Below are 15181 nucleotides of genomic sequence, written 5' to 3'. Positions count from 1 at the left end.
GCCTGGGGCCTTTTTCAGAAAACAAGCTTACCAAATAAGCCAGGCTTATTTCAGTTAGTCTGATTTATCTTGAACCAAATCAACTGACAAGAAGTCGGACTAACTGAAATAAACCTGGCTTATTTGGTAAACTTGGTTTACAAAACAGGCCCTGGCCGGGTGTTTCATAAAACAAGTTTACCAAGCAAGCCAGGCTTATTTCAGTTAGTCTGACTTATTTTGAACCGAATCAACTGACAATAAGTCTGACTAACTGAAATAAACCTGGCTTATTTGGTAAACTTGTTTTATGAAACAGGCCTCCGGTCTGTTAGGGGCATCAGTATTGTTTATTATCTACTGTCTGCTCTTGTCTGTCAACGGGGTGATTCAGTTTCTATTTAGGCTTGATTTATCAGGGAGTCTTCAAAATTGGTAGTTATGAAAAACCATTGTTTGCTGAGCGAAGAGATAAACAACATGACTATTTAAAAACTTCAAGTTTGCAGGTCAGTACACTGTATCTTCTGTTTTAAAGCCAACAGGTGGCAGTAAAGTCATGGTAAAATAGAGTGCGAGTACGAGGCTTTCAATTATTAAATTGCATAACCATTCAGTTTGTAAATGCATAAATTCTGTAAAATCGAGAACAGAATACCAGGCATGGATATTTAAAACGACGGGCATTTCTAACTCATAATGTCCCAAACCTTTTGGATGAAATGTCCTTTTAAGGATCCACTACGAACGAACGACTTCCACATTCCGCTTTGGCACCACAAACCTTTTTCCTATATCAGGTTAGACGCCATATTGAATCTAACAGATTGGGTGGGGTCGTATGTTATGGTAAAGTGATTATATTTCGTTTCGTTTTTGTTCGTTAAATGTAAGGTGTTTTTTTTTTTTTTTAAGTAACGACCAAGCGGCCAGCGGCAGACAGTGGGCTGATCATAGCCTATATGTTTGATCAATTTAGCCTTCTCAAATCATCACGACTTGCCTAAAATACAATCTATAGATATAAAACAAGCATATCACAATGTTAGTTTAAATGTTTGAACTATATAAATGGTGTGCATATCTAATCTTTTGTGTGAAGAGTAGAAGCTGAAGCGCGCTTTGCAGGACATGGAGGCGCCAGAGCGGTCATGCATTTTTTTTCTTGATAGTGGAAACGACTTAAAATATGCCGTAATTTTTGCTTATAAAGGTAACAGTAATACATCATTCGGAACTGTAAAGGGTCTACTTTTATTTGTGTGCATTCACAATATTAACAAAACGTTAATTTTCGTAAGGGGTTGTTAAACAACATTACAATTCATGAATGCACTGTACTTAAATTCCTCAACCTCGTTTTCATTCCTGTCAAAAAAAATAACAAAAACGATAAAACATTTTTTTTTTTTTTCTTTTCTTTTTTTTTTTGTGGTGGTAACAAACTGTCAGCAGCTACTATGCTGACTAGCACACAAAATAACCTCCGGTTACAATTAGTCACTTGCAGTGTTGATTATAATCAAAGACTATAGAATACCCTCTTAAAGAGACTTTGTTATAATGGAAGCGATTTAGTTCCATAACTGCATCGTAAATCATCAAATCAGGTTTCATCTGGTCTCTCAGACTGGTTAAGCTCAGAATTTGTCATTAGTTTTTCAGTTTGGCTCTCTGTCTCATTAGGCCTACCAGTGGCACCATGACCTGAGTCTAGAGAAACACCTAAAATTATACAAATTAATGAAATAGCTGAAAAACATCAATAAGAAAAGGCACCAGATTGCTAATGTTGGATTTACCAATTGTCAGAATGCAGTGAATAATAAAGACTCAAATTGTAATGGTTTTGACACTAGATAAACAGATTTTGGTTCTAATAATCTAAACTATTAGAGACATCTTCCAAAAACAAAATAAATGTTCATTAATTCCAAGTTTTTACCAGTAGGATGGATGGATAGATAGATCCTTGTCTTTAAACGGTCATGACCTGCTTTTTTTTATTGTAATGACTGCTTTGCGAGCATTATGAAAACACTGCTAAAAATAAGATGATCACAGGATTCACTTTTACAAGGCTTGTTGAATCATAATGTTCAATGAGCCTTGCAAAATGTTGACATTTATGCTTTAAAGCAGATGCTTTCTCACCAAATACACTTATGCAGAAATATGTCTGACATTTTGTCATTATTGAAGTGCAGCTCAAATGTTATGCAACATGCATCAAACACGTCAGATTTTTTTTTTTTTTTTTTGTAGATATACAGACTTTCCTGTTCCTGTAGAGCACAGATATGAAAGGGTCTTATACAGTGAGATGCAGTGCTGATATCATTGAAGACATATTTATTTGCTTTCAGCAGTGAGTCTCTGTCATCAGCTCAGTGCTGAGGGAGGGTGAGAGCAGCACTTTGATGTGTGTGTGTGTGTGTGTGTGTGTGTCACACTTTCACATTCTTGAATGATACCTGTACTACCATAATCTGAGGACACATGGATAAAACTAAAGATCTGAATTGACAAAATGGCTCAATTAGTATTTGATGTTTCTTCACAACTTTTATGGGGTTGATTTTGAGAACATTGCAACTATTTATTTTTTAAATTAATTAATTAATTATTATTATTAATTTTACATTTCCATCTGTCTGTCTGTCTGTAAAGGTTTTCAATCCTAAACTATAAAAAAAAGTGTCACTATACTATTATGAAATGCTGCAATTAAAAATATGAATCACATTAATATTTGATATTAATAACATTTTAATTATTACATTTTTGCAACTTTGATCATCTAAATAAACCATAGGCTATTTAATTTCAGTATTTATTGTGGGTAAGCATGTGTGTGTTGGACATTGTCAGCAGACAAATTAAATAAACTAGCGAGAGTGTGTTTTAAGGTAGTTTAGTTTCTCAAAGTCCACAGAGCCAAAAGAAACAGCCACTTACTGTCTGTGAAAGGAAAAATCACGATTTTATCCATGAGTGACATTAAAAAAACAAAGCCGTAAAAAATTGGGACATCTTAAAAGCATCGTAGGAACAATAGTACGACATAAATCACCATGGCATTGCAGCCACACAGAAGTTTATGAGGTTCGCAGCGTTTTCCCAGCGTATGTTGAACTAGCACATCACAGGCTAAGATAAACGTGTTAGAGAGTGTGTCAGCTATTATGCCCTATCTTTCCAAATAACCCATAATTGCAGCGTGACACTATAATGTTTTGAAATTGCTAATGTTATGCTCTTTTATTACTAAGGTAGTAAATAACCGATGAATCAGGTGTAATTTACCCGTCAATGGTTTTTGCTAATATACTTCATGCCTTCTATCAGGGTTCAATGTGTGGAGTGGAGATAATTACCCTTGAGACTACATTTAAACTCAGGTCTTTAGACAAAGTAGTAGGCTCACTTATTATTTTGTATGAAGAAAAAAGAGTGTGTACAGTAGATGCTTGAGGTAGTTTCATAAAATATATTTTAATATATAATATTCATACACAGTGTATATATATACAGTTGTGCTCAAAATTATTCATACCCTTGGTAAATATGATCAAAGAATGCTGTGAAAATAAATCTTCATTATTAATCCTTTTGATCTTTTATTTTAAAAATGTAGCCTTTCATTGGAGAATAAGAGTTTAAAATGGGAGAAAAATCTCAGTATGAAATAAATGTTTTTCTCTAATACACATTGGCCACAATTAACGGCACCCTTTTATTCAATACTTTTTGAAACCTCCATTTTTTAACAGCTCTATATTTTCTCCTCTAATGCCTGATGAGGTTAGAGAACACCTGACAAGAGATCAGAGACCATTCCTTCATCCAGAATCACTCCAGACCCTTTAGATTCCCAGCTTCATGTTGGTGCTTCTTCTCTTCAGTTCACCACTCATTTTCTACAGGGTTCAGGTCAGAGGACTGGAATGGCCAGCAGAAGCTTGGTTTTGTGCTCAGTGAGTCATTTGTGTGTTGTTTTTGAGATTTGTTTGTGGATCATTGTCCTGTTGGAGGATCCAACCACGGCCCATTATAAGATTTCTAGCATGGACAGTCAGTTTTTTATTTTTTATCTGTTGGTATTTGATAGAATCCTTGATGCCATGATGCCAACAAGATATCCAGGATCTCTGGCAGAAAAATAGGCCCACAGCATAAAAAATACAGCGGTATATTTCATTGTACACATGGGGTACGTTTTTATCCCTGTGTTCACCAAACCCATCTTGAGTGTTTGCTGCTAAAAAGCTCATTTTTTAGTTTCATCTGACCATAGAAGCCAGTCCCATTTGAAGTCCCAGTCGTGTCTGATAACTGAATATGCTGGAGTTTGTTTTTGGATGAAAGTGTTTTCTTTTCTAGAATTTTCTTGAAACCCTCCTGAACAACATGTGGTGATGTAGGTGCTGTTAGATAATTTTTTTTTTTTTTAAGGTTTTCTGACCCTGAGACTCAACTATTTTCTGCAGTTCTCCAGCTGTGGTCCTTGGCGAGTCATTAGCCACTCAAACTCTCCTTCTCACCGAGCATTAGGACGATATAGACACACGTCCTCTTCCAGGCAGATTTGTAACATTTTCTGTTGATTGGAAATTTTTAATTATTGCCCTGATGGTGGAAATGGGAATTTTTAATTCTTTAGCTCTTTTCTTAAAGCCACTTTCTAATTTATGAAACTTAACAATATTTTGCTGCGCAACAGAAATACATTCTTTGATTTTACTCCTTGTGATCAATGATTAAGGCAGTGGTTCCCAAACTTTTTCTGCCGGGCCCCCCTTTTGCAGAATAAAAAAAATGAAGGCCCCCCCCACCCCCACACATACACATAAACACACCTCCAGGAGGATTTGTTTGAAACATTGTAATTCATTAATGGTAATTAACACAAATTCAGTGTGTGACAACTTACTGAAATAAATAAATAAATAAATAAGGAACTAGTCAATAGTAGAAGCATTACAAGTAAAGCATGCAGCTTCAACATTTATTTATTTATTATTATTATCATTATTATTTTTAACTATGTAACAGTATTCATTGTTTTCAACAGATTTTCTCTTTGTTGTCAAAAATGAACATTTTTGAACTGCAGGATTTAGACTTATTCTTACTAGTCCCACAGTCTTTTCAGTGACTGGGTGGGCTTGCTTGTGCTGCAGATCCTCTCAAATCGGGATGCAGCTGTGAGACTGCCACTCTTAGCTCATTTTCAATGTCCAGCTTTGATCTGTATTTTGTCTTGATTGAGGCAACCGCAGAAAACCCTATCTCACATAGGTAGGATGTGGCAAAAGGAAGGAGTATTGCCAGGGCTCTCCTGCCCAGCAATGGGTAGTCCTTTTCCACTCCAATCCAAAATGCAGCCAATGCCTTGGACTTAAACTGAAGCCTTGTTGTTGAATCAGAGGTGACATCAATGGCCGAAACCAAAACTGCTTTGTAATAATTATTTATTATTTTATTAAATAATATTAAGTCATTTTTGTAAGACTTTTTAATTTAACTCAATTTTAATGATACTGAATTTAAAAATCACAAGCCAATAAAATAACCACGTTTATTGAAAGTAACACAAAATTGGACAGAAAATATAGCCTATTAATATTAAATATCAATCAATATATTATTTTTATTCAGTTCTATGAAACCGAATCGGATATAACTTTTTTTATAGTCCTACAAATCTATTATTATCAGAGCACGTGAGCAGAGCATCGCGTCACGAGAGGGTGGCGTCATTTTACCACCGTTGTGCAGTACAGCTGTACTACGTTACATCACAATAGCGCTATTGCAAAAAGGAACAAGTATACATTGAAATTTTCTGTTGGCGCGTTATTTGAGAGGACTTTGCTTTGCGCACATTCATAGAGCGGAATATTCAGCGGAGTGTCACGACGGCAGTGATTAGAGAGAGAGAGAGAGAGAGAGCGAGAGCCTGCGCGCTGAATACTGCCGGGCGGCTCGGCAGATATTTTCGGCTCATTGGACCGTTTTTCTCTTTTGAAATTTCGGTGCGTCCCTATAAATATCGGCTGACTGTATGTACACTAGCCTCGCCGCGCCCCCCTTATCATAACTCCGCGCCCCCCAGTTTGGGAACCACTGGATTAAGGGAATTTGGGCTTTGTTTTCCCTATTTATATTCCTGAAACAGGAAGCCATGGCTGGATAATTTCATGTTCCTAGTCACCTTGGTGTGATAAAAAATGCAAATATGAATGGTAATATACTTCAGAGATATTTCAGTCATAAGAATTTTTTAGGGGTACCAATAATTGTGGCCATTGTGTATACTAGAAAAAAATATTCATTTCATAATGTGATTTTCCCCCACTTTTACTTTTTTTTCTTTTTGACTTAAATTAAAGGTTAGATTTTTTTAAATTTTTGAATGAAAGATCAAATGGATAAACAATGCGGAGTTATTTTCACAGTCTTCTTTGATCATACCAAGGGTATGAATAATTTTGAGCACAACTGTATGGTGCATCTCAATAAATTAGAATGTCGTGGAAAAGTTAATTTATTTCAGTAATTCAACTCAAATTGTGAAACTCGTGTATTAAATAAATTCAGTGCACACAGACTGAAGTAGTTTAAGTCTTTGGTTCTTTTAATTGTGATGATTTTGGCTCACATTTAACAAAAACCCACCACCAAATTAGAATATGGTTACATGCCAATCAGCTAATCAACTCAAAACAGCTGCAAAGGTTTCCTGAGCCTTCAAAATGGTCTCTCAGTTTGGTTCGCTAGGCTACACAATCATGGGGAAGACTGCTGATCTGACAGTTGTCCAGAAGACAATCTTTGACACCCTTCACAAGGAGGGTAAGCTACAAACATTAATTGCCAAAGAAGCTGGCTGCTCATAGAGTGCTGTATCCAAGCATGTTAACAGAAAGTTGAGTGGAAGGAAAAAGTGTGGAAGAAAAAGATGCACAACCAACCGAGAGAACCGCAGCCTTATGAGGATTGCCAAGCAAAATCGATTCAAGAATTTGGGTGAACTTCACAAGGAATGGACTGAGGCTGGGGTCAAGGCATCAAGAGCCACCACACACAGACGTGTCAAGGAATTTGGCTACAGTTGTCGTATTCCTCTTGTTAAGCCACTCCTGAACCACAGACAACATCAGAGGCGTCTTACCTGGGCTGAGGAGAAGAACTGGACTGTTGCCCAGTGATCCAAAGTCCTCTTTTCAGATGAGAGCAAGTTTTGTATTTCATTTGGAAACCAAGATCCTAGAGTCTGGAGGAAGGGTGGAGAAGCTCATAGCCCAAGTTGCTTGAAGTCCAGTGTTAAGTTTCCACAGTCTGAGATGATTTGGGGTGCAATGTTATCTGCTGGTGTTGGTCCATTGTGTTTTTTGAAAACCAAAGTCACTGCACCCGTTTACCAAGAAATTTTGGAGCACTTCATCCTTCGTTCTGCTGACCAGCTTTTTAAAGATGCTGATTTCATTTTCCAGCAGGATTTGGCACCTGCCCACACTGCCAAAAGCACCAAAAGTTGGTTAAATGACCATGGTGTTGGTGTGATTGACTGGCCAGCAAACTCACCAGACCTGAACCCCATAGAGAATCTATGGGGTATTGTCAAGAGGAAAATGAGAAACAAGAGACCAAAAAATGCAGATGAGCTGAAGGCCACTGCAAGAAACCTGGGCTTCCATACCACCTCAGCAGTGCCACAAACTGATCACCTCCATGCCACGCAGAATTGAAGCAGTAATTAAAGCAAAAGGAGCCCCTACCAAGTATTGAGTACATATACAGTAAATGAACATACTTTCCAGAAGGTCGACAATTCACTAAAAATGTTTTTTTTATTGGTCTTATGAAGTATTCTAATTTGTTGAGAGTGAATTGGTGGGTTTTTGTTAAATGTGAGCCAAAATCATCACAATTAAAAGAACCAAAGACTTAAACTACTTCAGTCTGTGTGCACTGAATTTATTTAATACACGAGTTTCACAATTTGAGTTGATTTACTGAAATAAATGTACTTTTCCACGACATTCTAATTTATTGAGATGCACCTGTGTGTATATATATATATATACTGTTTTTTTTTTTTTTTTACTGTCTCACTGAGCTCATTCTTGTCCTTTAGAAATGCAACTTTGACCTTTACCTTTTGAAAGCTAATTTAAAACAGCACAGAATACATTGGTAAAGACTGTTATGTCGATGCTGACAGGAGGCAGACACACTTTGAGTATTCGCTCAGAATTACTGTCTGACAAAACACAATAAAGCTTTCATTAAAGTCCAGAACAAGAGCTTTAAGACACAGGCTGTTTGTCATGCAAGTACATTGTCCTGATTCAATGACAATGTTTGAAAGTTCATACAGGCTACTTCCCTCGGCCATAAAACCAAATTATCTTCTACCTGATCCTAAGCATTTATTTGTACTTTCATTATTTTATTAAGTGTGTTTATTTTATGTTATACATTTTGTATGTTTCTGAATTTAGTATTTTTATAGAAAGCATTACAGTTCATAACGTACAAAATAAACTCATCATGATTTACCTATCATACTACTGCAGTATTGTAAACTGTTAAATTGCAAGATAAGCATCAAGTCTGATTTCACGCATCCTTGCGTTGTGAAATGTGTCAATGCAGTTCATTACACAACACGTGATGCACGTCACGGAAAACCAACGTTTAGGATTTCGAAGAAATTAATACTTTTATTTAGCAAGGACACAATAAATGCAAAAGAAACTTTTACAAATACATTTAAAATCTCAGTGATTTGAAACTTATCATTGGTATATCACTCATAAAACATTTGTATTTAAAAAAAAAAAAATATATATATATATATATATATATATATATGTGTGTGTGTGTTTTGAAAATATATGTAACATTAATATATATAACATTTTATAATTCACAAAATATATCAATGTATTTTGAAAATATATAAGCTATAATAAATATTTATTATAAAAAATATAATAAAATTGTAAATATATATTATAAAAATATAAAATGGTAATTTAATATATATATATATATATATATATGTGTGTGTGTGTGTGTGTGATTTCACAGATTTTACAGAAATTATTTATTTTCTTATTAAATATAATCTGTTTCTGTGACCCACTGACCTATTGGCTCAGATTTGTCCGAATGCTTTTAATATTATGCCTGGAATTGAAACTGTAATTGCAAATAATCTGAATGAAGAGAAATCGACACCCTAATCTTTCCTGTGCCTTTTCATTTGAATCGATTTATTGAAGGTATATAAATCGGTATTCAGTTTGCCATGTGAAACTTCAACACTTTGACTCTTTTTTAGTCATTCTGAACAATCTCTTTGTGCTAAATCTGAAGGAAATTTGCAGTGTGCATGAAATATTGTCTCCTCAGCTGTCCTTGAAGTCACATCTGCCTGTATCTTGAATCACACCAGAAATCATGAGGACAAATCCAGTTTTCAATACATATTTCAAATCCCTAATCCCACTCCATTATTCAAATAGCTTCCACACAAGGATCGTCATCAATCTACCATTGAAATGCTAATACTATGTAGCTTCTGAAAAGATGCACAGCAGTGTGAAATGGAGCTTTGAGGTAATGTCTCCCACCGTGTTCTTACAGACGTCACCTGTGTTCCTGCGCTGTTTTTCTCCTCTGACAATGGGATGGTACATTCACCCAGCCCTCCTGATCTTAAGCCTCATCCTGCCTTATAACAGACCTAATCATTTATATTTTGTGATGTGTCCCATTTCCTTTGATGGCAGTGTCGGTGGAGATTGCTCTAAAAGCACTAAAAGTCAGCAGGCTTTAGCTTGTTATTGCTGGAGTGTGTGAGAGGAGCTCTGACTCTGTGCTAGTGTGACCTGACATGCTGGAGATTTTCTGCTCCTCATCGTGCACCTAACAGAAGAAAGTGTACGGCCATGTATGTTCGAAAAATCTCCCTCATTATCGGCATCAAAAACTGTCATCAAGCCGACAAGATATAATGCCTGACATGTCAATAGAACAAATGTTAAATACAATACTGTTGTTTTTAAGGGCTTTATTGGTGATTATTGATTTTTGGATGAAAAAAAAAATCTCCTAATTCTTTAAACATGATGTTTTTTCTCTGCTGAGAGCATATGGGAAAAATACATCATTTACCAATTTTCTGACATTAAAAATAAACGAAATTAATTTTTAATAAAAATAATAAAATTAACAACAAATATTTAAAATAAAATTAAATATTTATAAAATATAAAAATATTTAAATGTTTAAAAACTAAAACTTTATTTTAAAAATATTAAATAAAAAACAAGAAATATCTTTTAACAACAAAATTTATAAAATATATTTAAATGTAAAATATTTTTTAAATGTTCATTAAAAACCATCTCATGTTACTTAATAATAATACCATTTTGGTGACATTAAAATGAAATCAACAATAACAATATATTAAAAAACGTTTTGGGATAAAAACATTTGTAATGTAAATTGTATATTTTGATATTTGTTTACCAATTTTCTAAAATTAATATCATAAAACACTATTAAAGGTCTTAATATACCATATAAGCAGCATGCAAATGAAATATTTCAATACATAGAGATATTTGTAAATTATGAATTTCTGTGCCAAAAAATAAGATTTTCAGTTTTTATTGCTACACAGAGTCACAGGGTTTTGCATAATTTTCAGGGAAACCAACTATACTTTTAAACAGTCAACATGAAGACTAGATGATCTGAGAGCAAAAAAGTCTAAACTGTCTATATTGCTTGTTATTTATCCCATATAGCATAAAAATTAGTATTCATGCTGCAGTTCTCGTGCACGAGTGCACCTGATCCCTGTCTCAAAAAACAGACAATCTGGAGAGACTAAGATTCTTTACTTAAATTGCCATTTCTCACCGCTAACAAAATTATACAGCTGATTATGTTGTTTCATACAAGAGTCTTCTCTTGACCCTGTGTACAGTATAACCTAATTATGCCAACCTAATCAAATTGGAGTCAGACCAATTTGGTACAAATGAATGTCTAAATTATTTGCCTGTATGCTAAAGGCTAAAAGCAGCATAACCATATGAAAATGCATTTTGTCTAAATAACAGTTATTATTAATGCAATTAATTGCAATTTTCCATAAAATATTCTGCTGAGAGGGATAGCACATGGCAATGTTCTCATTAAGTACTAGAGTAGGTGTTATTATGGATAAAGAGGACTCATATTTTGGCCAGAAGGGACAGTTTAAAGTTAAAACACCTTAATGATGGCTTCACAAGACATTAATTGATGGACTGGAGTGGTGTGGATTATTGTGATGTTTTTATCAGCTGTTTGGACTCTCATTCTGACGGCACCCATTCACCATTTCTCCAAATCTGTTCATCTACATCTTGGAGGGAAAATACATCTCCAAATTTCCATTTTTTGGTAAACTATTTCTAGCTGACTGTTCCAAAAGGGAGTTTTCATAGTGAATGCCACAGAAGAACAATTTCTGGTTCCTCAAAGAACCTTTCATTGAACACTTCCTAAAAGAACCATTTTTTTTTGTGTGAAGGACATTTAAATAATCTAAAAAAAACATTTTTTCCACTATAAAAAACCTTTTGTAGAATTGAGAGGTTCCATGGATGTTAAAAGCTCTTCATGGAGCCACAAATGCCAATAAAGAAACTTTATTTTTAAGAGTGTTGTCTTATGCTTGTAATTTCATCCAGTCCCTCTAGCTAAACACAATGACAGTAACACGCAGGCAGAGCGTGTCTTGAGATCCATCGGAAATGCAGCAAGCATATATGCTCAGCAGAGGTGAGAAACGGACAGCTGTGTGGAACGGTGATATCCATCAAAAGTGACAATAATGTTAAATGACGCAAAAGGAGGAAATGCCAGTTAATGGACTCTAAAATAAACTTATTTTACTAAAATAAAAAGGTTTATGGTACCCGCCAGGTTGGTCTCCCTAGAGACACATCTAAACACACATAAAAGGAACAAATATGCGGCAAGAACAGTGAATTTGTTTGTTTTCGCTCGTTTGAAACGGCTAACCGTGAATAAAAGACTGATGTTCATTGTAATCTGAAAGGATGCTGGATGTGAATCACTGTACAGGGAGTCTTCTTCAGAAAAGAAAAGAAAGCCCACTGCAGACCAAAAGATACAAAAGTGTGAGTCAGTTGTGGTCTTCAGGACATCATGCGTCATAATGAGTCAAATCAGGGCTTTCTTTGATGTGATCTCATAATGGACCCTAAGGACAAAGAGACACATGATTGTAATTAATGGCTATAAGATGCTAAGACGCTTATGTGGGTCGAAACATTGCTAATAATAAATTAATCCTGAACAGCTACTTTTCAGTGTGCGAACTTCAATCCTTTTTTTTTTCCGTTTAAATTACTTAGTTGTTCTGCACCTGATCCCGATCTGGGTGTTTGGGATGTGCACACCTGTTTGATAATTAAGACGCTTATTTAGGACATAAAAACTAAACACTCTCAATTCTTAGTGAATAAATGGGAAACATTGTCTGACATTGATATGGTGCTCACATAGAGGCCTGAACTAACCACTCAGGCATGTTCAGTTGGAAGAAACAGGTTTATCTGATGAAAACAAGTTTAGTTCTATGGATTTGAATGATTGAATGAAACTATTTTTCTATAGAACCTTATAATAAATTACAATAGGCTATTGTTTAAAAATGCCTTTACATTTTAGTTCAGGCAAGGTCATTGTTATCTTTTAATAACCCCTCAAAAATGGATTACAAATTTAAGTTTATCCACCTTATTTTTTCCGCGCGAACATTTGAAAATTTTATGGGACTGGCTTCCGGTGTTATTCGCTTTCAGCCATTTGACAAAACAGCTGGTTTTTCTGCTTGATATTGCAAACTGGTGTGTCTTACCATATTATTTTAATGTAATTATGAACACATTGGTTTGTAGTGAAAAAAAAGTTTTACCGTTTACTGCACCTAGTTATTCTTCTCGTTATTTCCCTACCGCGGCTAATGAACAGGAACTCTCGCACATTCACGGAAAACGGTTTATTACTTCTCCGCGTGGATGAGTTCAGTTGACGCTAAGTAGACGCTTAAGTGAGAAGCTCTGTTCTCGTGAGGTGGTAACCATAGCAACACCAGGCCGCTGATTTCAAGTTTACATGTTCCGGGATCGTTTGTTAAATTGGTGAATTGTTTTTGTCCCCTTACAGTTACACAGAACACAGAAATGAAACAGAAGACGGGCTTGAAAGGAGTTGAGGTAGTTACTAGATTAATTATAACTAAGTCTAATTATTATTATTTTTATTTCTCTTTTTGGCTGTCTTTCTTTGATTTTGAGTGGAACATCAGAAGTAGCTGAAATCAGGGTGCGAAGTATTGGTTCAACAGCGTTCAAAAGGTTCAGTAACGACGAAGTTTTCCAAAAGTTTGCGCATTTTCTTCGATCTGTTTTCCCGCATCAAATAGCCTAGGCTAACCATAGCAAACATTACCCCGTTCCAGCGCTTTTATTTCATTCTGTACGTCGATTAATCATGAGAAGTAGGCTAACGTTACTGTAATTATGCACCAGCTTAATGTATTAACATACCTCAAATATAACAAATACTTTTTGCTCCCTGCTGGAAACAAACAAACAAACAAACGATAGAAACCATCACAGAATTTGTAATGGTTTTACTGGTTATAATGGGAATTGTATTGTTTTAATGGTAACTGAAATGTTGCCTGTTGGTTTCTACTGGTAATTGGTGGCTTGTTAAAACCACTAAATCCTAATGGAATATGTCCCAAAACACACTACAGAAAACCATTTTTTAAAATGGTTTTAAAGGTGAAAAGTTGATCATTTGTAATGGTATTTGTAGTGCAAACCATTCGAATATCTGTGATGGATTCTATGGTTGATGTTGATTTTGTTTTTTCAGCAGGGCTATCTGTTGACATTTAGCTAGCTCTAATTGGCCCAAAGTGACTATACATTTCGAGAGATGATCTTTACCTTCAGATTAAGCATTATTTATAACGGTTAACCTCGTGGAACTCCTTTAAAGTCACTTTATAATTCACACCATGACTGAAACTATATACTGAATGACATTGAAATGTTTGTCTCATAGGTCGATAAGACATCTACTGCCATGAACACAGTAAATATAGTAAAATTAGAGAAATCCTGCTGTCCTGGACACTGCCGTTCTCGAGCCGTTTTCAGATTACTCATTAATGTTCATGGAACGCAAAAAACGGATTTAAACCAGGAGCATCTTGCAAATGACTACAGGTAGGCTTCTTTTTCTTGTGCAGATTAATGTACTGATCGAATACAGAATATATCATATAATTTCGTTATGTGGAATCTCATTTTGTATTCATCTAAAATTCCTGCAAAAGTGTTTTACTAGATTAAATAAGACACCATACACAGCTGTATTAACTGATTTCCTTAAAAAGAAAGATGATGAATTGTATGCACTCTGTTCCATTTTCATCAAGGGCTTCGTCGCCAACAGCCTCCGTCATCCATCCAGTTGTTGAGGGACATCATCAGAAGAAATGTGGTGCAGACAATCAAGATCGCAGCTCTCAAGAAACTGAGAAGCAGAATGAGGAAGCTGAGAGTCCTTTACATAAGAAGGAACAAAGCCTTTTGAGGAAATCCATCAGAATTCTTTTCATGTTGTTCATTATTTTGGGAATAATTGTTATTTTCATGATTGCCAGCCAGTATGTTTACCTGGAGTGGGACAGAATTTTAAGGTCGCTGAGTCTTAACAAATGCATGAATGGCTTTGTAAAACTGCGCTTTGTTGGATTGTACAATCCACCCATATGAACATATGAACCCATATTGCCTTCAGCACTCAATAAAGCATTTAAAAGAATGTCCTTGTGTGGTATGAATAGTGTTTGTTTCTCTGTATCTCTTTATTAACATGTCAGTAAACACAGATCAATAACAAAAGGGTGACTTGAGCAGGTGCAAAGGTCCTTGTACCAATACATATTAACCTCTGGACCTCTACTAAATGAGAGCATAATTTCTGAAAAAAAAAGAAAAAAGGTATGGTTTGTTCATGTGTAACCTGTCACAAAGATGTGTATTTGTAAACATGATAATAAATATAGCCTAAAATACA

General features: G+C 35.2%; 1 protein-coding gene across 4 annotated transcripts; it reads left to right on the top strand.

The window, feature by feature from the left end:
- Positions 1–267: 267 nt before the first annotated feature.
- On the top strand, positions 268–14909 carry si:ch211-107e6.5 (uncharacterized). Of its 4 annotated transcripts, none has more exons than XM_058767590.1 (4): positions 268–488; positions 13250–13299; positions 14162–14325; positions 14538–14909. In XM_058767590.1, exons 2-4 carry the CDS (start codon positions 13267–13269, stop codon positions 14875–14877), a joined length of 537 nt encoding a protein of 178 aa, XP_058623573.1. In that variant the 5' UTR covers positions 268–488; positions 13250–13266; the 3' UTR covers positions 14878–14909. The 4 variants fall into 4 exon arrangements, with proteins under 4 accessions (XP_058623573.1, XP_058623572.1, XP_058623574.1 ...); XM_058767589.1 differs by lacking the exon at positions 268–488 and adding an exon at positions 12549–12607; XM_058767591.1 differs by lacking the exon at positions 268–488 and adding an exon at positions 12582–12630.
- The last annotated feature ends 272 nt before the right edge of the window (positions 14910–15181 follow it).

This window comes from Onychostoma macrolepis, chromosome 25 (genome assembly GCF_012432095.1).
Source record: "Onychostoma macrolepis isolate SWU-2019 chromosome 25, ASM1243209v1, whole genome shotgun sequence".
Lineage (NCBI taxonomy): Eukaryota > Metazoa > Chordata > Actinopteri > Cypriniformes > Cyprinidae > Onychostoma > Onychostoma macrolepis.
The sequence above is the reverse complement of the archived record's forward strand: the minus strand, read 5'-3'. Positions and strand labels throughout refer to the sequence as shown.

Coding starts and splice junctions, on each gene's coding strand:
- si:ch211-107e6.5 (XM_058767590.1), top strand. CDS start 13,267: ATGAAACAGAAGACGGGCTTGAAAGGAGTTGAG. Junction 13,300..14,161: donor CGGGCTTGAAAGGAGTTGAG/GTAGTTACTAGA, acceptor TTTGTCTCATAG/GTCGATAAGACATCTACTGC. Junction 14,326..14,537: donor CATCTTGCAAATGACTACAG/GTAGGCTTCTTT, acceptor ATTTTCATCAAG/GGCTTCGTCGCCAACAGCCT.